This window comes from Cheilinus undulatus, linkage group 13 (assembly GCF_018320785.1).
Source record: "Cheilinus undulatus linkage group 13, ASM1832078v1, whole genome shotgun sequence".
Taxonomy (NCBI): domain Eukaryota; kingdom Metazoa; phylum Chordata; class Actinopteri; order Labriformes; family Labridae; genus Cheilinus; species Cheilinus undulatus.
In genome coordinates, this window is record NC_054877.1 from 23831694 (window position 1) to 23857874 (window position 26181).

The 26181-nt window shown below is 38.2% G+C and overlaps 1 protein-coding gene across 3 annotated transcripts in view; it reads right to left on the minus strand.

The window, feature by feature from the left end:
• The window catches only part of st18 (ST18 C2H2C-type zinc finger transcription factor), a 56537-nt gene that overhangs the window by 21960 nt on the left and 8396 nt on the right, over nt 1–26181 (minus strand). For 2 of the 3 annotated variants that reach the window (XM_041802485.1, XM_041802484.1), the window contains exon 3: nt 4800–4915. In XM_041802485.1, the coding sequence (XP_041658419.1) occupies nt 4800–4915 (116 nt within the window). Of the gene's footprint in view, nt 1–4799; nt 4916–14949; nt 15052–26181 lie in introns of those variants that run through there. The other variant, XM_041802486.1, reaches the window with a different exon arrangement.

Genomic DNA, 26181 nt, shown 5'->3' on the forward strand with positions numbered 1-26181 from the left:
TGAGCTTTAAAATCACAAAGCTCCCAAAACACCACTAATATGCAAAACACATGAAGTATAATTTTAGGATAAAAAAGTTTCAAAGGTTAGAAAAAATGTAATGAGTCCCAAAAAATGACATGAAAGTACAGACAAAACCTCTCTGTGTGTGTTTCGACAAAAATAGTTGCTAAAATCCATCCACTCTGGCGGGCTGTTGCTTGTGTGTCCCAAATAAAACCTATTAAACATAATTATTCCAGGCTGATGGTGGCGTATAGTGGTCACAGGCCAGTGAAATCTGTGAGTCATAGGATATGCTGTTACTTTTCCCTGGTAATGGGAAACATGACTCCTCTCTCTCGTTTGCTGTTGTGATTGAAGGCACTGACCTGTCATACATTTATAATAGGGGAGCAGGTGTGGCAGTGATGGACCTTAATTTCCTTTAATAAACCTTTTATGTGCCACACTCTTAATGCCACGCCGGGCCCTCAGAGGTCCTGCTCATAATAGGTTCATTACTTTTGATTACTACAGCCTATTGAGACAAACAACTCCCAAACACTATGGATTACATTCTGTAAAAACCAATGTACCTCATTAGTTTATTACACTTTTGCACACAGATATGCTTCAACATTTTTTATAAATTTGTTATTCTGGAGGCAAAATGTTGCTCTTACATTGTGCAACCACAGATTGTAACATGGACATTAATCAAAGTTCAAATGATGTTATCAGTGGACTAAAATATCACCAGTGACTCATGCACATTTGTTTCCAAGGTGTGTTTTTATTATCTGACATTTTAAAGGCGCCCTTCTCTGGTAAAATCACAGCACTTTATCATTAAACATGTTACACTTTTCTGTTCTTTTATACACATCTCCATATTTTTCAGGATTTTGAATTAGAAATTACATAAAAATGCTACTGAAATAATTCACACATGATCCAAAGACTTAAAAACTGCAATGAGTCTTACTGTGTATCTGCATATCCTCTTTCATACATTACATAAGTTTCAGCCTTTCAAGCAAACTGAATCCTTCCCTTTGTAAGTGCTGCTCATTAACCGTGTTATGTGTACATTTCTGACACTGTCATGACAAACCCGAATTTGACAAAGCAGAGGCTAATTCATATATCAAGTAGTGACAAGTAATGAGACAATGAGGAAGGCCTCAGCGGATGCTCTGGCGTATGAACAGGTAGTCCTGGCATGGCAACAACATGGACAAACATGTGACGCAGAGTGTTTACAAAAGCAGAACAAACAGATACATTCAGGGTCGGACGGGAGATTTTATTTGACTTTTCCTATACAATCTGGTCCAGAAATATATATCATTTACCTCCTCTTTGTGTCATTTCTTTAAGCAGAGTGTTATGCAGTGAAAAATTGGTAATAAAACAGTTTCACATTGATGAACATTGGAATCTAACTTCATTTTATTTTTATACATATTATCATTCTGCATAAACAGCATGCTTGTATACACGTTTGGTTTAAACATTATTTTGAAACTTATTGTCCTTTGTTTTTTTACATTTTCCTTTGATTACCAGTGAGTACATGGGAGCTTGTGTAAAAACAGAAAATGCATCACTATAGCAAAGCCAATTATGCCTTTGTATATTAAAATTTAGTTTTTTTTCTAACAATTATTCTTTAGAAATTCTCAAAGTATTCCTGCATGAGCTTAACATCATGTTAAATGTCTATTTCTATAAAACTAATGCCTCATAAATATGAGCTTTTAGTGTGAGGGTTGCCAGTGCAATTAAAAAAAAGTCTGTAGTTCAGAAAAAGTGTCATTCCAGCATAAGAACTTATTTCTAGGGATCCACAATATTGGATTTTTGCTGATATTCGATATGTCAATATTTACAAATTAATTTCAACCAGTACCAATACTGATACTGATATTAAAATGTAGTTCAGGCCTTAAACAGGATTTGACAATCAAATTTATGATGTTTTTAGACGTTTTTTAAGACCTGAGCTGATAATTAATACCATATTTTATGGTAAAAAATGAAAGATGTGAATTTTCTCGGTACACCAGACAAAGCTGAATTATCTTGTTTAATGCACTGTTGTCAATTGATACAGAAGACAGAGATTTTTTTGGTCATGAATACCCTAATTTGATGATTTCTGGCACCTTTAATGCCTCCTTTCTATCAATATATGGGATGATGATATTTATCATAACACACACAACAAGCATATACTCAAAAACAAATTATTTAAATCTAATAAATGTAGTTAGAAAATAAAGATTGGAAAAAGACGTCTAAATCAAAGTGCCTTCTAAAATGCAAGACCTGTCATTTGCACAAATAAGACTTTTTAAGACCTGTTCTAGCCGTAAATTTAAAAAGTCCAATTTAAGACTTTTGACAGTTTTTTTAAGAATCTGCGGGAACCCTGTAAAACTTCAGTCCTTAAAAAACACAATTTAAAGTTTGAGGATGATCAAATGTACAAATTTCATTCCTTAATACACACTTTAAAGTGTAAAAAATGATGGTAAATAAAGAAAAAGACATCAGCTGACATAGGCATGTTGACCTAGCCAAAAACTCCACCTACTTATTTGTTCATATGCCCAATATTTACAGCTGACATAGGTAGATTTTTATAGCCAAAATAATGGTAGTATATATCAGCAGAAATGTTCATATCTGTCGATATGACATCATACCGATAATAACATGCATCCCTAATTATGTAAATAAGTTACTTTCTAACAATCCAAACATAGGATAATAATTTTGATTTACATATTTTTAATTTTTTTAGTCAGGTTTCTTCAAGGTATAATGCAAATAATTTTCGTGCTGAAATGTATACAGTAATTCAAAACTGACTTGATCTATGTTTCATGTATCATATTAGTTGAGTACTTATATTACCTCAAATATTTCCAATAGTTTTAAAGCCAGAGAAATTATTTTTACTATATACACACACACACACACACACACACACATATATATATATACATATATATATATATATATATATTCCTTTTTATGCCTCTCTGGAGATGATAGTGGAGTATAGTGGATAGTCAGAAATAGGAATGAGAGTTCGGGTGAGACATGCAGGAAAGGAGCCACGGGCCAGATATGAACCCCCACGTACATGGGCCATGACCTCACCACTAGGCCATCTGCACCCCAGATATTCTTAATTTTACAGTTGTAATGGTCTGTGTTTGCAGACACTGCAAATGTTTCTTTTTTCCATGGAAATGCTGGATGTTGCATCAGAGACTACAACATAAGAAAGCTTGAACTGCTACTGCAAGCTCCTGTTCTGTTGCTGTACCTCAGGCATGTTTTGTGCTGCTTTCTTATGACGGACCGTGATTATTCTCCGCCATCAGCTGTGTGCTCTGTCACCCACATTGCCTGTAAGTCAAATCCCCCAAATCTCCGCCCCCTGCAACACTGTGGCCCCAGTAGACATTTCCCAGTGTGCTAAGCTCAACCCACCTCTGCTGCTTACTTGTTATTTTGAATTGAGGAGTGTTTTCAATAAAAACTGCACTCCATCATGTGTATTTACTTAACAGTAAACCACTGATTTTGTGTCACTGATACCAAGGGGAAAAACTGTTAAAAGTGCCCTTCTTGTAACCATTATTATTATTATTTATTTTCTTACTCCATTTATTCGTATATTTTATTTAGTTATATTGTGTAAGTCAGTGGGGAGGGGTGAATGGGTATGAGTGGACAAATGGGCAATTGTGTGTCTAAGAGGATGTGTGATTGTACCAGTCTTTTTGTTGGGTGTTTAATTTTTCCTCTTATGCAGAATTAAAGTGAAATATGTAATCCATCCATTATTAAGTGAGTAGTTTGCAAACATGTAAGGCCACTTTTGAATCACTTTCCTCCCTCACTGTGAAAAATTCATCCATGAAACAAAAACAGTGGTTCATCATTTAGTACATACACCTTATGGAGTGCAGTTTTGTTGAACAGAGTCCTAAATTTGAAATAACAGGTAAACAGGAGAGATGGTTGGAGATAAGCAGCGCACCTCTACTCATCATCTTTTGTTGTTGTTTTGATTTAGAGCCCCCTGGTGGTAGAATCTAAATACAGGGTGTTTAAATAAAAACAATGCCATGATGTTTTTCAGTGTTAAAAGAATGTGTGTTCCCATCTACAGCATGTTCCCTCTGCCATACCAGCCTGTCCTCTGGCATTGTGTTCTGTGTAGTTGCCAACAACTCATGTAAAATGCTGTCACAGAAAAATGTGGATTGTTTTAGGAGCTATTTTCCAAAAGTAAACACTCAGATTAACTTCCACTGAAGTAGAGTGTTTAAAGTTGATAAAAGAATAAACAGATAAGACATATAACCAAGCTCCAGCTCAGTTCAAAATTCACACTCACACAGACCTTAAAAAGTAAACTGATCTAAAGAAGCACTAGCATCATTATGATACTAATATTTAAAACATAATGATGTTATTACAGATCTCACTGAAATTTATATTATGCAAGTTTTGTCAGGTACAAATCCAAGTGAGTAAACCGCCACAACTAAAGGTAGCACTGACTTTAGAAAAGGCTGACTCAGTTCTGCCTTTTAAAGAGTATATTATCTGTGAGCCACCCACAGCTCTACATAAGTAAAAAAACAATCTGAGCTTGTGTTCGTTGTGGTCAAACGAGCAGTGACACTCCACCACTTAGTGTGCTACTTATCCAAAACACTGTTACACAACCATTCATCAGCAGAGACTTTTTGTCCCTAACTAAAGTTACTTTCCCTTTTTCACATGTTTACCTTTGATTGTAGTTTGTCGAGCACTCGGTGGGATAAGCAGCCTGCTCTGCACTGTCCAGTCTGGTTGTTGCTTTCACACTTGCCTTCTCTCAGGAGCTGATCGTGTAAATCATCATCTGGAAAACAAAAAAACAACATATACAGCATTTGGTGGCTTGTTTACTTTTCTAGCACATCTGAACTCAATTATGCATCTTTAATCTACAATTCTGAATGTAGTTTTTGTGGCAACCTAGAGCCATGCAGTCAGAAAAAGGTGGTAAGAGCGCATTAATGCTCTCACATGGACTAAGCAGCACAATGCAAATTGATTGCTTGACAGAGATCAAATTGCTTGCTTCTAATTAATACAAAACATCCAAGAGGGAAAACAAGGATGAACACAATGAGTACATTAAGCCTCTTCACTTCACAGATCTTATTATGGAATTATTTATTTCTGTTAGCTTTGAAAAAAAGAAAACAACATCTTCTTAATTATAGCTCAGAGAGCGCTTCCCCAGAAAAACAAAACTGGGGGGAAAAAGATTGAGAGGGAGGGGAGGTTATTCACCCAGTTTCATTAGCATATGAAAAAAGACTCACTACTATTTGAGCTGGTTCGTCATCTGCTGAATCATATTTATGCGCCCCCCCCTCCTCCTCTAGTGCACACACCCCGACACAAATAATGCTTCAGAGAGGACGGTTTCCCTGTGTCTAGGGCAGATTTCTCTGGGGGGAAAAGGAGGCAGCCTGATGCTTGGGGTCTATGAGATTTTCTATGTGTTAATCTGGCTGCTAGCTGTCCTTGAGCCCAGCCCATTCCCCCCTTAACCCCATCTGCTAGCATTCCCACCACAGAGGAAGAGAATGGGGCTGCGACTGGGGGTAAAAAAAAAAAAAAAAAAGAGGGAGACCTTCCCAGTCCAGCAGTCATGAATAACCATTGCCTCACACCCTCATCAGAAAAAGCTGGATCCAGGCTGAGACGGTGAAGAGGAAATATCTGTAAAACACCACAATGCACGCTTGCATTTTTGTTGTAAGTGATGCTATTATGATTATTTTTTCATATAATGCCTTATTAATACCGTGCAGCTGCTGTGGAGATTCATCACTGACCTTGAGTCTTTGTGTCCCCTTGTTCCCAGCTTATCCGTGCACTTGGGACGCTCTCATGTAATTAACACAGACATTATTGTGATGGAGTTAAAAAAACAACCAAGAACTGATACCTCATCTTGGAGCCAATAAAGCAGGCCGGAGTCACAAAGTAATATTCTGGAGAGCATAAAATTAATTACATTATTTACATTTCCTTTTAGATAGAGGGGGTACAGGCGAGATGATAGAGGCAAATGAGATTACACAAAATAAGATTTCAAAATGTCAGTGCTGCACACTCAACCAAGCAACTGTTATGATTAGATTACTCGTTTAATATAATTACTATGTAAGGCTGTGCGTGTGCAAACAATGCATACATAATAAAAAAAGAGGAGGCTGGTCTTAACTGATTCCCATCCTTTTCTGCATGAGCCTTCTCTTAACCTTTCTTCAACAGTATCATTTTGAATTATAGGGAACGGATCGGTGCTCTGTGCAAGGTCACTGTCTGGTGTGTATTCACCCCCCCACCGTCCCCTCCTCTCTCCTTGTTTTTGTTTCCTCTTCCAGAAGCACACAGAGCGAAGGGTTAAAACTGGAATGGATTTAATTATGGAATGAATGGAATTATAATGCGCCTGCAGCAAGTTTTCCTCCTTATTTATTAAAGCAGCTGATGGGCCAGGTTTGATGAGCCACTTCTGGCATAATTGAGTCATCACACAAAGAGGGTTCCTCGCATTCAGAGTGGTTTTATCAGCAGCAAACAGACCTGATTACTGGCAATTACACTCTGATCTAGGGGAAGGAGAAAAAAAGGGTAAATGTGCGGGGTAACTTCTGTGTTTATAGTTTACCCCGGGAATAATTTTCACATTAATTTTACATGCTAAGTGTTTTCAGTTTATGTAGAATAAAGAGCAAACGGCAGGAGATAGCACCTTGTACTTTCATTTCCCCCTTGTAATGAATAACGTGAAGTGATCATAATTTATATTTACCCTACAGGGAGTTTTAGTAGTTGCAAAGACCTGGCTGAACATAAAAATAGTCAAAGTTCAAGCGAAAAGGTGAGCTGGCAGGAATCTACCTGCTTGGAAACGCCTCTGTCATTGGAAAGCAGGTTAAATTGTGTACCAAAAAAAGGCAGGCGATTGCTTTTGCTATTTTTCATTGACATGCAAATGTGTTTGTGGGGACTAAATTAAGCTCTGTGCAGAGATTAAAATCAACTTCTGTTCAGAGAGTATTCAGATAAACAACTTTTTCTTTTTTTTTGTGCTTTTTGTGAGGTGGCCAGGGAGCCATCAGACGCCCTGTGCCTAAATACCAGCTGGACATTAGAATAATAGCTGAGATATATTTTAGGACAAGGGAGGGGACAAAAGAGGTTTGGTGTTTCTAATTCATGCCTAAAACTTGGCTTTTTATTTTGCTTTAAAGTGTGTAATCATGGGTTGATGCTAGTCACTTTACCAGCGCCACATTACATTGTGAAAATGTTGACAGTTTTTAATTATTCTTTTTTAAATGTACTCCCTTAAAAGCTTTAAATATAGGCTGACTTAATAAGTTTAATCAAAATTTCTGCATTGAAAAATATTGGGTGGTGTATTTTTCCCTTTCAAAAAATGTCTCCTTTCAAATAAAATTGAGCACAAATTCAGTATCTGAAAGTAAATTATTCTGCCGGCACTTTATGAGCATTCCTCTGCCTTATAGAGGTTTCTGGATTCAAGCATACACAGTAAAAAATCTTGAAGTCAACTGCGATTTCAGATATAACAGCCTCACAGCTACCCTGACGGCCAAGCAAAGTGTTTGTGCCTTTTGCCAAAGAGTACTTTTATAGAGGAGCGTATTGGCATCTTATCACTTCTCCAAGACAGAGATGCTTCAATAAAAGAACACAGCTCACAGAATTCTTCACAGACAATTAGGAGCCTGGCTAGCCACTATCGCTTCAATGATTTGTTATGATGGCATAACTACAGGGGAAACTTGTTATTGGACGCAGTTAGCAAGAGTCCCATAAAAGAGTCAGATGGTGACACCTTTGCCGAGGTGATTTATGAATCTTGTAATCGCTTTCCAAAGTCATCCCAAAGCCTTCCCTCTAAATTGAGTTCATCTGGAGCCGGACCACACAGAGGCACCAAGTCCAGATTGTTTCTTCTGACATCAAAGAGCCAATTTCTGTTTTTGACCAAATTTCTGGTGCTTTTTAGTTCCCTTATCGTATGAAAGGGGCCTAGATGATATGCTATTTTATTGGGGAATTTCAATCCAATTAAGAGCACCAAAATATCGAGACAAATAAAATTAGTATCTTCTTACACAACACTGTGAATCAATAGCATAATAAACGCAGTGGCAGACAATTCACCCATTGGCAAGCCTCCAGACGGCCGAAGCACTCTCATGTTAGTTTGAATCTTTGAATTCTGTCATGAACATGGTTTTTCAAACCTGTCTAATTTAGGGACAGGTGTTTGGGGAAAAAGAAGTTCCAGCCCTGGTGTAACAATGAGCAGAGTAATCCCGCTCATTGTTCCTGCCCAAGGAGGCCCTTTCATGGAGGAGGTGGCATGAATGCTACCAGGTGGTCTGCAATTTGGAGAAACGTAGTAACCGTTCCAGCTAATCCCCCCGTCACAAAAGGCAGGTCTCCAGTGCTCAGGGGCTCTCGGGGGCAAAAAGGGAAAAGTTTACCTCGAAACAAACAGTGTCTGAAAGGAGTCAGGGACTCGAGCAGTGATTCCTAATCAGATTGCGCTGAAGTGAACAGCTCGCATGGCAGCTGTAGTTTTCCCAGGGTTAATTACCTTTCACTGCTCTCTCTAAATGAGTCAGCTGTTCCTGTCATTAAACAACCCCACTCTATCTGTGCTCCTCTGTCCTCCACACGTGCACACGGGCACGCACGCTCACGCACACATACACACACTTAAAAAGAAGCACCTTTGTCTTTCTTGTACTTTTTATGTAATGGGTAAGAAGAAAAAGAGGCTTAAACATTCATAATTTGAATATTAGAGCCACTTTGATCACTTTACTCATCAGTCAGAGGCCGTTTAAATGGAGGTTGCTCTCTTTGTATTTATGCTACTGATGTTTATGCAGATAGAAGGCAGTATTCCCCAAACACCTCCCCTACCCTGTTGAAGCAGAATAATACCAATCTGTCAAGGTCTAATTCTAAACAGCCCCTTTAGTACTAATTGAGTATATATAGGAAGCAAACATGCTCACATATGCACACACACGCACAAACACAGGCGTACGTACAGACGCACAATCACGCGCACACGCACAGACACAGAGTCCAGCTCTGATATAGCTGTGCTGTCATCAATTGTGAACAATCTGTCTGCTCACTGAGCTCAGTGGCTTAGGATGTTGGGGGAGTTTTAAGTGATTTTTGCCACTGTATGGTAAAATCCCTTGGCCACCTGGATTACAAACTCTAGTCCTTTAACTCATGCCAGTATAAATCCGTGTTAACTCGGATTTACCTCTGGCATATGAATTCTCAATCTGCGTAAGCTTTGTTTGGAATGAGTCGAACATAAGTATTTCATGCAGTAAGGATGCCCGATGGTGAATTTCCTATTTCTGTGAAACACACACTGCGAGAATGTTCGGGAGGAAATCAGTCATCAGAGTAACTAGAAAAAAAACCTTAAGCAGCGTTTTATTACACTGGAGAGGTGAGGCCCGCTCACCACCGCTCCACAAACCAGGTGGAAGTGTGCAAAAGCTGCACTGTGAAATCTGCGTTACCATGGTAACGGATATAAACTCAGCGTTGTCTGCAGTGGTCAAGAGTTTAATCAGATTCCTCAAAGCAAGATTCTGCTTTGCTTATTGTCAGGCAAACATTATTTGCTCAGTTGTTCAAACACGAGCGCTGCTCTGCCACCAAAGCGATCATGATAAAATAAAATATGGCATGAGCAGCCGGGAGGATCTAAATTAAGTATTATCCAATATCCATACAATCTCTCACACTGGTGCGCACACACTTCTGGGCTAGCAGAGTTAAGCCAGACTATTTTGTACTTAAGAGGTTAGCAGAGCTGTTTTGTGAGTTTGATCCGTGCTTGCCAAATCAGCAGATGGTCCATGAATATGATTATGTGCATCAATAAAAGGAGTAATCTTTAACAAAATGTAAATTTGACTTAAGTCCAGGGTTTAATATACGCGATGGACTTTAACCCACTTTGCCAGCCTGACAGTGGAGCATGATAAGCTAATGCACTTTTCTGTGTAATGACGCTTCAATGCTACTACACAGAAATCAGAAAGAAGAAGGAAGGTAACAGATATCTTCAGTGTTCAATGGTGTAAAAACAACACTTATGAATGGACATTTTAACCATTTACCATCAAATCAAACAAAGTCTGGCTGCTTTAAAAGATCTGATCTTAAGATCTTGAGATAAATCTTTCAAGTCAAACATTTTCAAGGAGCAACATTAAAAACTGCATCTCAGACAAAAAAATTAAACCTCTAAACTTGGAGAATAAAACTATCTCATAGCTCTGACATACAGTTCCCATCACATAAAGTGCAAGAGAAGACAGTAGCTCGCAAAAAGACCAAGAGAGAAAAGTTTCAGCAACAATTCAGGAGTTAAGAATGGTCAAGTAAGAAAAAAAAACAAGAGCTACTCCTCTGAGTCACATAAAACAGCATCACTGTTATTGACCCTTCAATGAATGCACTTATCTGAGCCTGAGGCTTACACAGCGCAGCACATCCTCACAGAGACAAGCAGCATCACTTGTCTCCTACATCTACACGCACTCATGTTAACATGTCCGACAGGGCAGAACGGCGAGCTTGACTTACCGTGCCCCTTTTAGCCTTTGTTTTGCCTCTCATGCTGACGTCGGGGACGAGACGGAGCAGAAGGATATCGAGGTGGGGTACGGGGTACAGTCCAGAGCCTTGCTGCCTGATGAGAGAGTGTGTTTGGTTTGCATGTGTGTGACTGTGAGTGAGTGTGTGTGCAGGGACACTGTGATATTCACCCGAAACGCTAAGCTTTTCTTTTCTTTTTTTTTTTTTTGTAGCCTTTGTGTCATTCACTTAACAACCAATCTCATTAGCTGCCGGGCTACAATAGGCTGAATTATTTTCTGTGTAAATACACCACATGGTGATCCTCAAGGTAAGACCTCTGAAGGTCTTTTTAATCACATAAAAGATAGATTCACCCCGGAAAGACAAAAAACAATGATTACTAGAGGAAGCAGGCTACTTCTAAAAAAAGAATTGAATAAGACAGTAGAGTGATTTTAATTTGGAGATTTATACTCCTCGGGGTCTGTGGAGAAGAGAGAGGAAATGTAACATTATGGGACTTTCATTAATATGACTAGTGATATACATATAAGCAGTTCTGACTAATAATGATACACTGGGCACATATGTAGGGTGAGATATAAAAGAGTGCCCCTGCTCTGATTTTTTGAAAATTTTAAGTATTTTTTAATAGATGACAAAGGTGATGTTTTATGAAAATAGTGTGCATGTTTGGTTTTTTCAGTAAATCTCTAGCTGCAGTGCTTACTGGTGCAGAACCATGAATTTGTGTAAAATGTAACTATTGTGAGCACTTGAAGTCATGACAGCTGTCTATAAGCATCAGGGACGTGTCTATTGGCCAACTTGACCCTTGTTAGAAAACAAAACAAATAGAAAAAGAGAATACTGCAGCCTGGGACTGCCGAGCCGGGTCACTGGAGATTTTCCAGACAAACGCCGCACAGGGGAGGGGAGGGGAGGAAGAATAAAAAGGACAGGCTCAGAATCTCATTTTAACAGACCGCACACAATCTGGGCTCCCACAGAACTATCTCTGCCTGACCGCTTTCTATTTATCCCTTATCAGTGTTTACCAACCGCTAGTTTTCTTTCATTCACACTGTGAGGCAGTTCTCTTACTATCAGTCAACAGCTGACACCGTGGAACAGCCTCAAAGGCAAGAGGAAGGGATCAAAACTAAACCAAAGCTGTTTAAACAATACAACAGAGGAAATAAATTCATAAATCCTAATTCTTCCCAACCCACAAGGGTATAAGCAGATCCTTTATAGTTAGGCCAACAAACAAAACCACAGCCAATGAGGTACATTACAATCAAGGTAAACGCTAAAATATATATTTTTAAAAGAGGAAAGGCGTAGAAAAATCCCATGTAATATTAATTGGGAACATTTCATAGTCTTGCCCTGTCAGGCAAAATAACTATTTACGAAAAGCGTTTATTTTTTCGTGCCCTTTTTACTATCTTTTGTTCAAAAACCTGATAAAACCTGTTTTACATATTCACATCCATGTGCCATATAGGAGGGCAAAACGAGGAAATCGGACTGCTTTTAGGAAAAATTAACACTTAGTTAAGATTTTTAAAAATGTTGCAATGATCCTGAAATTCCTTTTTTTTTTAGCTTATCTTGTTAGAATCAGTCCACTTCTGTAGAAGAAAATCAAAGTATAGGAATTACACTTTAGGTGTATTTTTATATAATGGGTAGTACTGGTATCCTATATTCTACATAATCATGCAGTTATAGAAGATAATTAATTCACCAAGGGCCTGTCTCCTAATTTGTGGAATATCACTGATAACAAATTTAAAGTGATATTTACATTTCAACAACTCCTCAAAAAAACACAATTACACAATTACAGAAGAATGTTTCGTTCTTAAAGGTTATAAGTAAAGACATTTCCAATCATATAATGCAATTTAAAACCAGAGTGAACAAGAATATTAATTTCTAAGGTATATGTGACACTGTTTCCTTGCTTTTTACCATCAGGTCACACACACAAGCAGCTCTGTTTTTCTGGAATAGTGTTCAAAAGTTAAGTAATTAATTACATTTATCCTTTGACCAGCTGCTCACCAGCAGATGGATCATTTATGAGACCTTGTTGAATTAAATCCACATAATTCATTTTCCTGGATTAACTAACTGAACTTTGAGTATGGTCAAAAACAGGTAACACAATATTTAGCTCACTGATGTGAATGCCGAGGTTATTCATGCGATTTTGTTTACATTGTGTGCACCCGACGGCATCTGACTTTAAAATAAATAGAAATAAAACAGCCTGAAAAACTTCATTTTTAATTAATAATACAATACTATTTTAAAAAGACAAAAATATTCTGTTGTATTAGAAGTTTAGAAAGTATTAGAGTTATGACAATAAGTTAGTGGGAGCAGTTTTACTGGGCAGTAGGTACCATGGACAGCTCCTGGAGGCAAACACAGGTTACATTTATGTGTTGTGTAGCAACTAACATCCTGCTTTGAAGCCGAGGGTGGGGAGCACACAGGAATAATGACTCTTACTTATCACTGCTTTGCCACACATCCCTGCTAAAGCCTAGGCTCCTTTTTCTAATTAAACAAATAGGAGACATGTAACTTTATAACCCCGCTCGCAGGTTCTTTCTTATCGTGATTTACTTTTAAACTTCTAAACGGATTATTTTTTGAAATGTGACACTGTTACACAATGCTGTGTTATCTAATGTCTTTTGTTGCCCTTTTTCTTGTTTATTGAAAGCTGTCTGAAACAAGCTGATGGAGTTTTGATTAAACAGGCAGAATCACATTTTTTTCCCCACTGAAAAATTTATCAAATTTTCTACAAAAATTTCCAAACCTAAAAACAATTTCACACAGCGATTACTGAGTATAATGGCTCCAAAAGACAAGGGAACAGATATGACTGACAGATATAGCAGATCCTGGCAGTTTACATGAATATTTTTGACTCCAGGCGATGAGGATTATTTCTGTTGTTTAAAAGAATATAAAAGACAACCAAAAAAAGGACCCTGAAGTTTTAGCAAAACAAAGAAGCCCAAACTGTGCTCATATGTGAAAAAATATTCCACTTTTGTCTCACAGTGATCAACTTAAAGTTGGGTCATCAAGCAGAATCTCAGCCGCAGCTTACTGGTAAATGATGAACTTTTCTAAGCAGCATCCGTCCTCCTGAATCAATAGTTGCTCTGGAGACTGTGGAGTGCTTTGGCCCCTCTGAATTTGTTCAAAGCTAAGACTTAGCTGTGTGTAACACAAAAGTTCACTTGTAGACCGTATTAGTATCAAACTGCATTCATGATTAGCATATAGCTTTTCAACTTTGCCATAGTTATGATGCAAATAATTACAAAAATTCAGAACTGAATGTAACGCTTTATCCCTGCTGAATTAACACACATTTAAATCTCACCCACAAACACAAAAGATGCTTTTTTAGACAATTTAACTTCCCTATTATATTCGACATACATCTATATTTGTCAAACTTTTAAAGACTTGCAATGTGAATTACAGAAAGCCAGAGCAGGATGCAATAAAATACTTGAGCGACTGTTCAAATACGTTATTGGAACATGGAGTCAATGTTTAAGTGCATTAGGCTCAGTGGTCTTGTATGTACAGCTGTCACTGTCAAAGCCACAGGCAACCTGACAATGCTTTGTCTCTGCACACAATACCAACATGTGCTCCTCTAAGACAAGCTTAAACTCTACACAAACGCCGTGAATTTAATCTAGATAGACAGTATCTCATGCTATCTGCATGATCAAAAATAGGTCAGGCATCTCAAAAAACAGTTTGAGCCATTTAATCTCCTCTCAAACTGTCTGTAACCTGGACTGAAGCTGTGCTTGCTTTCCAGCAAAGATTTTAAGAATACTGATTTATATCATGCTAAACAATGCTCATCACTGGAGCAATATTTTCTAAATGCTCACTGACACAGCTCAGAGTGATTGCCAGCATAGTGCTATATCACATAATCTTTTAAAATCCACCAACACAAGTTTAGCTGCCGAGTAAATCTCAGTGTAATTCTGAATAAGTTTCTAACACTTGTACATTTCAGCCTCTCTTTTAGATTCATGACAGCATAAAAGCTAAAAGCACTGCCGCTCACAAACACGACTCAGAGTATCACAGTTGATAAACGCTGACCAAACTGACATTATAATAAATAAAAAGAACTTTGACACCAACCTAGTGCTGTGATCCAAAAAGTTTGATTTTCTCCCAGTCTCTTGATAGCTGAGCTGGTGCTGTGGCTTTGAAAGGTAGTCCCCAGGAATATGACATACTGTGCCTTTGACAGCCTCGAGATAAGCACCTGCGTTCGGGTCCCTTTTTACGTCACACCTCCCCATTCACAGCCCTTCAACATGATGCACATTTGCACATCAACAGCCACCAACCCCCCTCCTCCTCGCTCTACTCCCACATCCGCAAAACACACAAACAGGCACACAAGAAGGCAGATGCGCGCACTAGCCTCTACTCCTGCGCGTGTGCGCTCTCACAGACACACACGCACGGAGAGATACACGCACAGATTTGTGCGCGCGTAGTGAAGATGCATCATACATGCTGGAAAAAAAACACTCACATGTGCATAAACACTCACAGGTGATTTATCTCTTTTTTTACTCCTCCATCCAGCCTTATTCATATATTGATCCTTATTTTCTACATTAAAAAAACTTTCACTTGCTTTGTCATAAGACCGGGGCATATGCCCTCCCAAGCTCCTCATACATCACTCATCATGCAAATGAGAGGGAATGTCACTCCTCAGCAGCAGATGGCCAGGGATGATAACAATGGCTCAACAGACCAGTTTCAATGTCTGCGACTTTATCGCTACGGCAACAACAAAAATAGATGATATGAAATCCTTGTCTGTTAATTTGATTTCCCCCCTTTTTAATGTCTGTACCTGTCAGTTTGTTTCATTTCTCCCAGCCCATTTGAATGTAAAAGCTTTGTCCGAGCTTTTTCCTGTCACGAGAAGTCTGGCTATCAGTAAAAGGCAGAGACCTGGAAATGATTTTTGGTGACTACGGAAGGCTGCTGCCTAGCAGTTATTCAAGTAATTAGGTGTAATTCCTCCCTGTAGGCCATGTTAGCCTCCTGAGTTAGCTCATGCGTTAGACAGGCCTGGATAGAGACAGAGAAGAAGAAGAGGGGAGAAAAAAAAAGAAAAGAGGGGCCCCCGAGAAAATCACAAATGCAGCTTTTCAAACACCCCCCCAGCCAAAGTGATGTCACCCTGCGTCCTGCTGACTCCTGTTCATACAAGCCCCCATAGCAGAGAGTAAACAGTGCAAGCGTTTAGCAAACAGGGCCAGATTACAATGACAAAGGCAACCACACTTCTGGGTGGAGCCTGGGGCGAGGGGGGCAAAGAAGAGGGGAGGGGGGAGGGGGGCAGGGATGGTGTGGTGTGGTTCAGGATTTAAAATAAGTGATACCCATGAGGGGGCCCCCCCTTTAAGATCCAAGCATAGCCTTTTCCCCCAGCTGATGGTAGGGGCCACCCAAACATGCTTATCTGTCGGCGATGTCCCCCCCTCGGTCCCTAGGGACAGACGTGTGAACACAATATGTAATAATAATGTATTTTCAGCTCTTTTTTCTGTGATTTGTGCATTTGGTTATGCAAGGCCGGGGACTTGAGGATGGAGAATATCATTACTTAAGGTTTGGCAGTTGATCATCACCTTGTTTAATGCCTCATTTGAAAGTCTAATTTCTAACTGTCTTCAAGAGCCAATTCATGGTACACTGTGAAAGAGACGTACAAAAGACAAGCAGACCTGCACTGCTTCTCCCCTCTTTTCTCTGTTTGTGCCTGATAATCACACAAACATATGAAAGTAAAGAAGCGTCTATCTCAGCATCTTATCAAATAACATGTTTCTTTGTTTGCTGATGCGGACAATCTCATTGTGAGGACACAGGAAGCTTGTTGTAGGGGATGATTATTTCATGTCATGAGCCAGACATCAGTTCTGTCAGAAGAAAACACAAAAAAGATTTTACTCATGTAAAGCAATCTTAACAAAATTTGAGAGAGCAACATATTGAGGACTACACTACACGGCTGCTACAAAATGGAACATTTTCTTTTGGCCCTAACATCTGTTCAAATGTGTAAAAAAAACAGAGAGAGAGAGAGGGAGAGAGAGAGAGAGAGACCTCATTCAGAGCAACATAAACTAGTGTTTTGTCAAGCTATTTCATCAACTGAAAATGTGGGCATAACTGGAGAGAGCTGATGGAGAAATGAAAGAGGAGTGGGTTGGACAAAATTACATGTCAAACAAGGGTTCACATTTAAAAAGTCCTGCTCATATTTGTAGAAAGTGTTTGATTGCATTTAGAAGGGTATTACAATGGGTCACATCTGTGTCTAAAAGCTTTTTGCATTCTGCTGCAAATTATGTAAGCAAAGTGAAGGGTCGCAGCACCCTGTTGTTTTGAGCACTATACCTTACTCCTGTGAAACCTACACAAATATGTTTAACTGAATTCTTCTAATGCAGTGCAGGATCAAAATGTCAGCGGTATAACTTCAACAAACCCCCTCACTCAACACCCCGCCCCGTAATTTCAACAAAGCAAGGCGACTAATTTCGAATGGCAGCTTGTTCAGCCAAACAACAATGCATATTCACAATGTGCCATTGAATATGATAGACGTGTAAAAATCTATATTAAACTGTGGTTAATTTCAGTTATAATGCTGCAAGCTTGGTCTAAATGACACAAATGCTGCTTCTTGGTGGCTCTGAACCCTCATTGTGCAACCACTTGATGCCGCTTGTTCATCACAGAAAGTCACATAAAAGAACTGAATTAAAATAAAAAAAAAAACATTTGCATATGCAAATACAAGGAACCACACATAAGTACATGTTGTTGATATGGCTCCAGGATGTAGAACTATCTTTATGTTAATGTCAACAGACAGGGAATATTCTTTTGAAAATACAGTACATTTTTCATGGGGATCATTATCTACACTGCATGTCACTGTGTCTCAGTTAAAAGAAATGATTAGATTACTTCCCAGCAATCCCCTTTGGGGTGATTTGTGTGTGACCGTGGGCAACCTTACAATATGTTTATTCAATGTCCTTTGAAGACACTTCAATAACATCTTAAATGTTTTATGGACGAATATAGGATATTTTCTATCTCTGCCTTGGAACACGACTCTGTTATATCAGAGTTTCTTCTTTAAATTCACAAAGTCTTCATCTCAAAGGGTATATCAAACTGAGCGCTAGGGTTGTCACAAGCCTATAGGTTTAAACTTTGATATGATACAAGACAAACTCAAACGATATCAATACCTGTTCTGACAACCATGGTGAAGGAAGTAGAAGTCCCAGGCCCTCAGTATTGGGTATTTTCTTGTTTTCAGTAATCAAAAGTTGCAGGCAAGCTTAGAGACCTATCTCAGGTTGCATAAACTCACAAGCCATATTTCAAAATGTTGCCAGAGTTTTGGTGCAATTCAAACAGTATGCATATAATAGCTTACAATTAATTCATTCTTCTTCACTGTAAAATAGAATGAGTTAAGCTTACTTAAAGAAATGCAGAAACTCATTGCCTCAGAAATAAAAAGTAAACTAAACCGGACTGGAGTGAGTTCAAATAGTTTATTTATTCTAAATGTGCGGCGATTACATTCACTTAATATTTATAAGTAACAAATACTGATACAACCTTTATTAATCTAAGTGTGCTATACTAGTTTTAAATTTAGTGTTCAAAACTGAAAGTCGAATGTGAACTTGATTTTTCAGTACTTAAGCTTAATCATCTACTTTGACTATTCAAGACTTCTAATTCGATCATTTTAGTGCACTGTAAACCCGGACGAGTTCATAGAACTCAAACAATTACAGGTAACTGATTAACCAGCATTTTTAAGACATCTTAAGCTACCATTCCACCTACAGCAGGCTAACTTAAGCAGCCATATGCAACAATGGCCGTTAGCAACCCACTGAACCAGTAGCTGATGTCTTGTTAAGTTTGGTGTGCAATCCACTCAATGTTAACATTGCCCCCCACAGGCAACTTCACTCACGGTGCAAAGGCATTCTGGGAAAACTATGCAGATTAAGAGATGATTGTTAAACACTTTGACTACAATGAAAAAACACTTAAATTGTTTTAGTACTGTTTACTCAAAACTAAAAATGAGTTTCATCAACTCCAAAAAATAAGGTGGAAAAGCTATTTTTGATTTTAAAGTAAACGCAACTCAATTTTTGTAACCACCTTTAATTATTTGGTCTTAGTGCAGTGAAAAAAGTTACAAGTTCTAAACACTTAATTCGATTAAAACACGTTGAATAAAGTTCTTTTTAAGCTTTTATTGCCAAGGAGTACAAGTAGCTTTTTTATAATAAGTGTTTATAACAGGTTACAAAAAACTACGTTAGTTCAACTCTATGTTTCTGACTAAAGCTGAGGTTACATTTAGATCTAGGAATTTGTCATATAACATAGCATTTGATTATTTCCGTTACTTTGATCATCGTTAAAATAACAAAGACTGTATCTTTTTAAAAGAATTGGTATCCAAAATCAGGTGTGGAAAGATGATGCATATACTGTACTCTAGTAAAAGTACAGTCACTTTGATTAGCAGTTACTTAAAGTCAAAGTAAAAATACTGCTCTATAAATCTGCTCCAGTAAAAGTAAAAAGTAGAGCTATCAAACAATTAAAATAGTTAATTATGACTTTTTTAATCTTTTTGTTACACTGTGAATACCACTGTTTTGACCTCATTTCTTTCAGTTTGGATTTTTGTACTGTCTTAAACTAGATATAACAGACTTCCTGTTTGGTCTTTTTTGGAAAGACAGAAAGGAACTTTGGGTAGATTGAAGTTTATGACCTGACCTTAACCACAGAAAAAGGAACTTGTTATTGACAGGGGAGACAAAACAGGGAACAGTAAAAATGTAATGTATGATAACACAAAGTGCAGACAAATTTTGACTTGTCCCCTGAACCGTCTATGAGTTTTTTGCTTTGTTTTTTTTTTTTTTTACGATGATTTTTGGGCCATTTCGTGCCTTTATTAGATCGAGGAGGACAGTGGACAGACTCGGAAACAGGGAAAAGAGTGGGGAGGGACATGCAGTAAAGGGCCACAGGCCGGATTCAAGCCCGGGCCACCCGCATACATGGTGCGCACCTTACACCACTCCACCATCTGCGCGCCTCTGTCTATGAGTTTTTAAACCAAAATCAGACATTTAGAAGAAAGAAACAGATCCCGCTACACAACACAATAATACTAATGATGGACTTATATCAGCGCTATGTGTAGCTTTACATACACATGAGGACAAAATGATTAGCCCCCCTATGAAAATGTCATTTATTTCAACATATTTCTCAAGTGCTGTTAAACAAAGCAAAGTATTAGCACAGCTTTTTCAAACATCCTAGTTTTATTTTGGATGCTGAAATTATTTTACTTTGCACACAGAAATGAAAATATTCCACAAAAAACCAAAACAGGGTCAAAATTGTTAGCCCCCCTGGTGCTAATAGTCAATAGCGTCTCCTTTTTGCTAGATAACAGCCTGCAGTCGTTTGATGTAGTTTTCAACAAGTCTCTAAAACATCTTCAGAGAAATCCCCATTCTACTTTGGCGAATCTCTCAAGCTCCTCTAGATTTGATGGCCTTCTTGCATGAACCTTCGTCTTCAGTTAACCCCACAGATGTTTAATGGGATTTAAGTCAGGGCTTTGTGCAGGCCACTCAATAACACTCACTTTGGTCTTCTGGAGGTAGTTCTTCACCAGGAGTGACATATGTTTTGGATCGTTGTCGTGTTGGAAGAAAAAGCGATGACCCAGACCCAGTCTTGTTGCTGACTGCTTCAGATTTTCTTTCAAAATCTCCACATATCCTTCTTTCTTCATGGTTCCTTCCACCTTGGCAAGGTTTCCAGGTCCAGATGCACTGAAGCATCCCCACATCATAATCCTCCCACCACGTCTCAATAGCTACTTTCACACTGCCTCTCTTTTCCGTGTCTGTTACACTTTCGTTCCGCAACGCCGTTCTGTATGAAAGGGACCGTTCCACAATTGGGGGGTCAATCTCGTCCAACCTCTGATTCGGATCAAGAGGTAGTATCAGAGCGTTAACAGACTTTTCCGCAATGAGTATGAAAGGACGTCACGGCATTCTGCAACAGCGAGTGTGCGCTGCTCTCTCCATAAACGGGAGAGTTAAAAAACCAGCGTGGTTTAATCGAGCATCATTTCATCGGAGAAAACAACAGGGGGATAAAACAAAGAATAATGTGGATTAACTGGAGAGACTGCAAGGTTAGAGAGCTGATCACACTCTGTGCAGGAGAGGAGAGAGCAGACACATCTCAGCTCACAGCAGCGTCTGAAAAGTTTCGTGATGTGTTCATGTGAGCCCGGTACTCTGAAGTTTCTGACCTCCGACGTAAATACGTGTGCTGTGACACTGCTTAAAGTCGGACCTCCAACTCAGAAACATGGAAGAAAAAAAGTCTATTGGCTCTAATCGATCAAAATGAATGTTCATGTTATTTTCCCCGTATTTCATTCAGAAACACAAAGTTTTGAACCGAGAAATCCAGAGTTTCGAGTTTCCTTGAAAGCAGCAGCTCAGGCAATGGCTGCCATCTGATTATGGGACACCGGGTATGTGTGTAAGCTCGGGTGTGCATGGTGCTGGTGCTGTGAATTGCTTGTTGCGGAACAGAGACGGGCATTCCTTTTCACCTTTATTGAGGAATCTCTGCGTAAAAACGGCTACTGTGTGGACGGTGTTCTTTGGGCGACACGCCTCCACCTTCTTTCTCCAAATATAAGCAACGTCTCTGTGGCCAAAAAGCTCTAGTTTAGTTTCATTTGACCAAAGGTCATACTTCCAGTATTCATAATTCTTCTCCAGGTTGTCCTTAGCAAACTTCAGTCTGGCTTGAGGGTGTCTCTTCTGTAGAAGTTGAGTTTTTCTTGGTCTTTCTGTTCCTGTGCAGGGCTCTAGTGATGGTCTTCTGTGAGACTACAGTTCCTGACTTGACTAAGTCATTCACTAGTATATTGGCAGTTGTTCTGGGGTCTTTAGACACATCTCTCACTAGTTTTCTTCCCAGGGTCTTTGAAATCATTCTCTTTCCCCTCCGCTGGGCTTGCTCTGGACTGTGTGGCTCTCAGTTAAATTCTTTATTATACATCGCACTCCAATTCTTGACACTTGGAAACGCTGTGATAACTTTGCATATACTTCTCCAGCTTTGTGAGCATAAACAATTCTTTTTCTCAAGTCTAAATTGATTTCTTTTGTTTATGGCATGTTGCCTTCTGAAGTGACAGCTGAAACCCTTTCAGAGGCTTTTAAACTGTGTGTAAATAAGTGTTGGTTTTAACTTGATTTTACAAGTTTTGAGCATTACAAAGTTAAGGCACATCATTGACCAACAGCTATGGCTCAACCAAAAGGTTAGTTCTAAAGGGGGCTAATAATTTTGACCCCTGAAGTTTTTGGTTTTAGTGAGATAATTTCATTTCTGTGTGCAAAGTAAAATAATGTAAGCATCCAAAATAAAACTAGGATGTTTGGAAAAGCTGTATTAAAAACTCTTCACTGTGTTTTACAGCACTTTGAAATACTTGAGAAAAACTGAAATTTTCATGAGGTGGGGTGAATAATTTTGTCCTCATGTGTATTTATGATGTCAAAAAGTACAGAGAATTACATACTGGTGAACAGAATGCTGTTGGGTGCATTTTCAATATGTAGACAGAAAACACAGCAGTTCTTGAGCATAAAGTCTAGGGCCTTATTCAACAATATCAGTTTAATTTGCTCTTAAGAAAGTTTCCAAGAGAAACCTACGGAAAATTTATGATGCCTTCTAAAACTATGTAATCACTCTCACCTGTGATCTTAAATTGATGAATACAGCTTTATTGTTCTGAGTTAACAGAACACATCTTTAGTTTTAAGTAAACAGTACTCAATCACTTTGAGTATTTTTGTAACTGCACTCTAAAATTTTGACAATCATCCCTTAACATGCACAGTTTTTCCAGGATGCCTTTGGATATAAGACACTTTTGCACCATGAGTGAAGTTACTCTCTCAGTTGAAGAAGTTGAGACAAGCTTCAACAAAGTGATAATGCTATGCTGAATTCTGTGGAAGAGCAATTTATGGGTCAAAGTGCACCTTTCATTTTTGTCACTTGTATTCAATCAAATTAGCGTACTTCCGACAGCATGATTGTTTAAAATTAAAACATTTGAGAGACATATGGGAAAATTTCAGGGGACAAGAAATAAGTAAATAACATATTTCAAAATGAGTCATACTGAAAAAGTTTATTTCCACTACTTAAAAACTTTCAAGTAATTAGTTTTGACAAATATTTTTAGTAGTTTCAACTTGTTCAGTCTAACAGTGTAAATTAAGAGTCTTCCTTCATGAGAATGAGGATATTAATCTTCTACAGTATTGTTTAAGGCAAAACACACTGATGGAAAGCATGGGCCTTTTGTTATCATTACAAATATTTTTTCGCAGCAACTGTATATATGTAAATGTAGTGAAGTTTAATACTTCCCTGAAAAATATACTTGAATAAAAGTAAAATTACTGATTTTTAAAACCAATGTAAAAGTACAAAGAAACTATTCCATGACAGTAATGTGAATTAATGTAATAAGTTACTTTCTGCCCCTGGCAAAAAGTACAGAGGAGGCAAATATTTTATAACTTCGTTCAGAGACTGCAAAAGTTTTCACAAAAAAGTATTTGGACACAGATGGGGATTTGCAAGTGACAGGAGACCAAACATGGACTTACACAATGTAAAAATCAAAATTTAGGGCCATATTTTGCATGCATAAAAAAGAAGGGCTGCTCAAGTCAGACAAAATTGTAATTACAATTATTTTGATTAATACTAAGATCCTGATTATTATAAAGGGTTTTTGTTTTTTCAGGGCCGATATCTGTAACGATAATTAATGGTTCAACAAACCGATAACCAATATTGAAAATCAATATGCATTTGTTATGACCAAAAAATTTACTTCATTGTAAAAATTAAAACTGCATGCTAAGAAATTAAGAGAAATAAACAATGTAGCATTGGCTCTGTCAACACAGCAACATAGTAGCAGCAAGAAACAGGAAGTGAAGCTACACAACCCCTGTGTCAGTGCCACCCAGGCCTCAGTGTTGATTGGCTGGTAGTTTTGTGACATCTAGATTGTGTTGTGCGTAAGAAATTAGGTGAGTCTGTAGAGAGTGAAAAAAGCCAGAGAGGAAGAGGCACCTTGCAGTGGAGCACCAAACCTTTGATTGACTCTATCAACTATTAGTCAAATATAAATGCTGATACCGTCAATCTTCATAATGCCAAAAACTGGCATAAATAGTCAGCAAGAGCGATAATCTGTACTCCTAATTATTATATGTACCACTTTGCTTGTGAATCTCAATTGATTGAAATCATTTTTTGTGTCCCCTTGAGGGTTAGAAAAAACTGCTAGCAAATTCTGCAAGTTATTTCACCCTGTTCCCAGTCCGACACTTTAGAAGCAGTTTTATATGACTGAGGTTGCTTCAATTTTTTTGTAAACCAGCTGTTGTCTTTCTGTAGTCTTTCTAAGCTGCTAAGCTCGCTTTTTCAAAATAACCATGGTGCATGCTGTGACTTCCTGGGCTCCTAACTTAAATTTAAGTGAGAGCTTGTTTTGGTGGAAAGGGACACACACTCCACTGCAATGAAAGGGAAGGAACACTCAACTTACCACACATAACAAAACCTATGGATTACTACATGTAACAATAATTGTTTTGTCACCACTGTCTTGTTTTCGTAATCACGGGGAAGCCAAAATCTTTCTGTATTCAGTGTATAAGCTGCACTCTTAATACCTATTTGTTCATCCTAAAACATAGTTGTGGCTTTCATACCGGGGCGACTTATACACCAATACGAAGAACTGAGATACACAATGTCATTACCGCAAATGAATGCAGCTACCCCGTGCATGAGACCTAGTATGATGAAATTCATGCCATTCATTGTGTATTGCAAGCAGCCACTTCACCTCTCAGAACGTGCTGGGATGCATAACAACACATATCAGACTGGCAGGGTTTGCTGCCACTTTTTAACCACTTTTCTTCCTTGTATGTTATAACCGTGCATTTAAAAAAACAGGAGTGGAGGGTTAGAGTTGCTATTACTATTGAGTGCTGGTTTAACTGGAAACACCCCTGAGTAAGGGAAACAAGTGACAGGCAGAGGGGAACAGAGCAATTCACAGGCTGTGAGTCTATTTCACAACAAACAAGCATAGAGCTCAACTACAGTATTGTAGCTAGTAGATGTGCAAACTCTATAACACTAACAGATGGTACTAAAAGAGTACAGCTTAACAGAATCTGCACGTTGAGAACGTTGCTAAACCAAATGGAAATCATCAAGCAAGAAGACAGTTCAAACCTTTTAAGTTCCCAAAAACAGGCAACAATTTATATACCAGGGCGACCTATATTCCAGATCTTACGGTAATTGATTTTAAAACTTCATTAATTGTTAATTAATCAAGTTAAAGTACATTCCTTCAAGTACATTATTTTGAAAGTGACTTGAAAGGTTTTGTTTCATACTTAGCTGTATTGAATTTTCTACTTTATTACTTACAATGAAATATATCTGTCAATATTTGTCACTACTTGTTCCCTGCCTATTCTGGCCTGAAATAAGGTACGTATTTTTTAGTAAAAACATTTCAAAAATCTAGTTTTAGAAGATTTTCCAAGGGACCAAACCTGAATTTCTAAAGTGTAGATATCTGAATTAAGGCATTTTCTGGCTTTTATGTGAATAAAAGTTAATTATCATCTTCTTCATCTGAAAGAAAGGAAAAAGGCTAGGGACTAAAATTTGTCTGTTTTATAATGTTTACACAACTCTAGTTGTAAATGATGTACCTTATTAGTACCAATGAAAAAAAATCAGTTACTATTAGGTCAACATTTGTTTTCTGAATACCCTACTCTGAAATAAATGAGACGATTAAGACTACGTTGCAAAGATCCAGTGGTAATTGATGAAACAGCTGACAAATTACCTGCAATTCCTAAAACCACTTGGATCAGGTCATAAAAGAATTAAATGTCAAAAATATGTATAGTTGAATTTAAATTTACGGTATCCTCTATTAATAACAGCTCAAAACATGAGTTATTAATGGTCACTGCTGCTTCCTAACATTTACTGCCCTCACGTGACAATATCTGATTGCTCAGATCTAAGAAATCAATGCGTGACTGGTCACTCGATGTCTGCCTTTTGTGGTTCAGAGGCCATGGACCCATTGTGTTGTGTCAT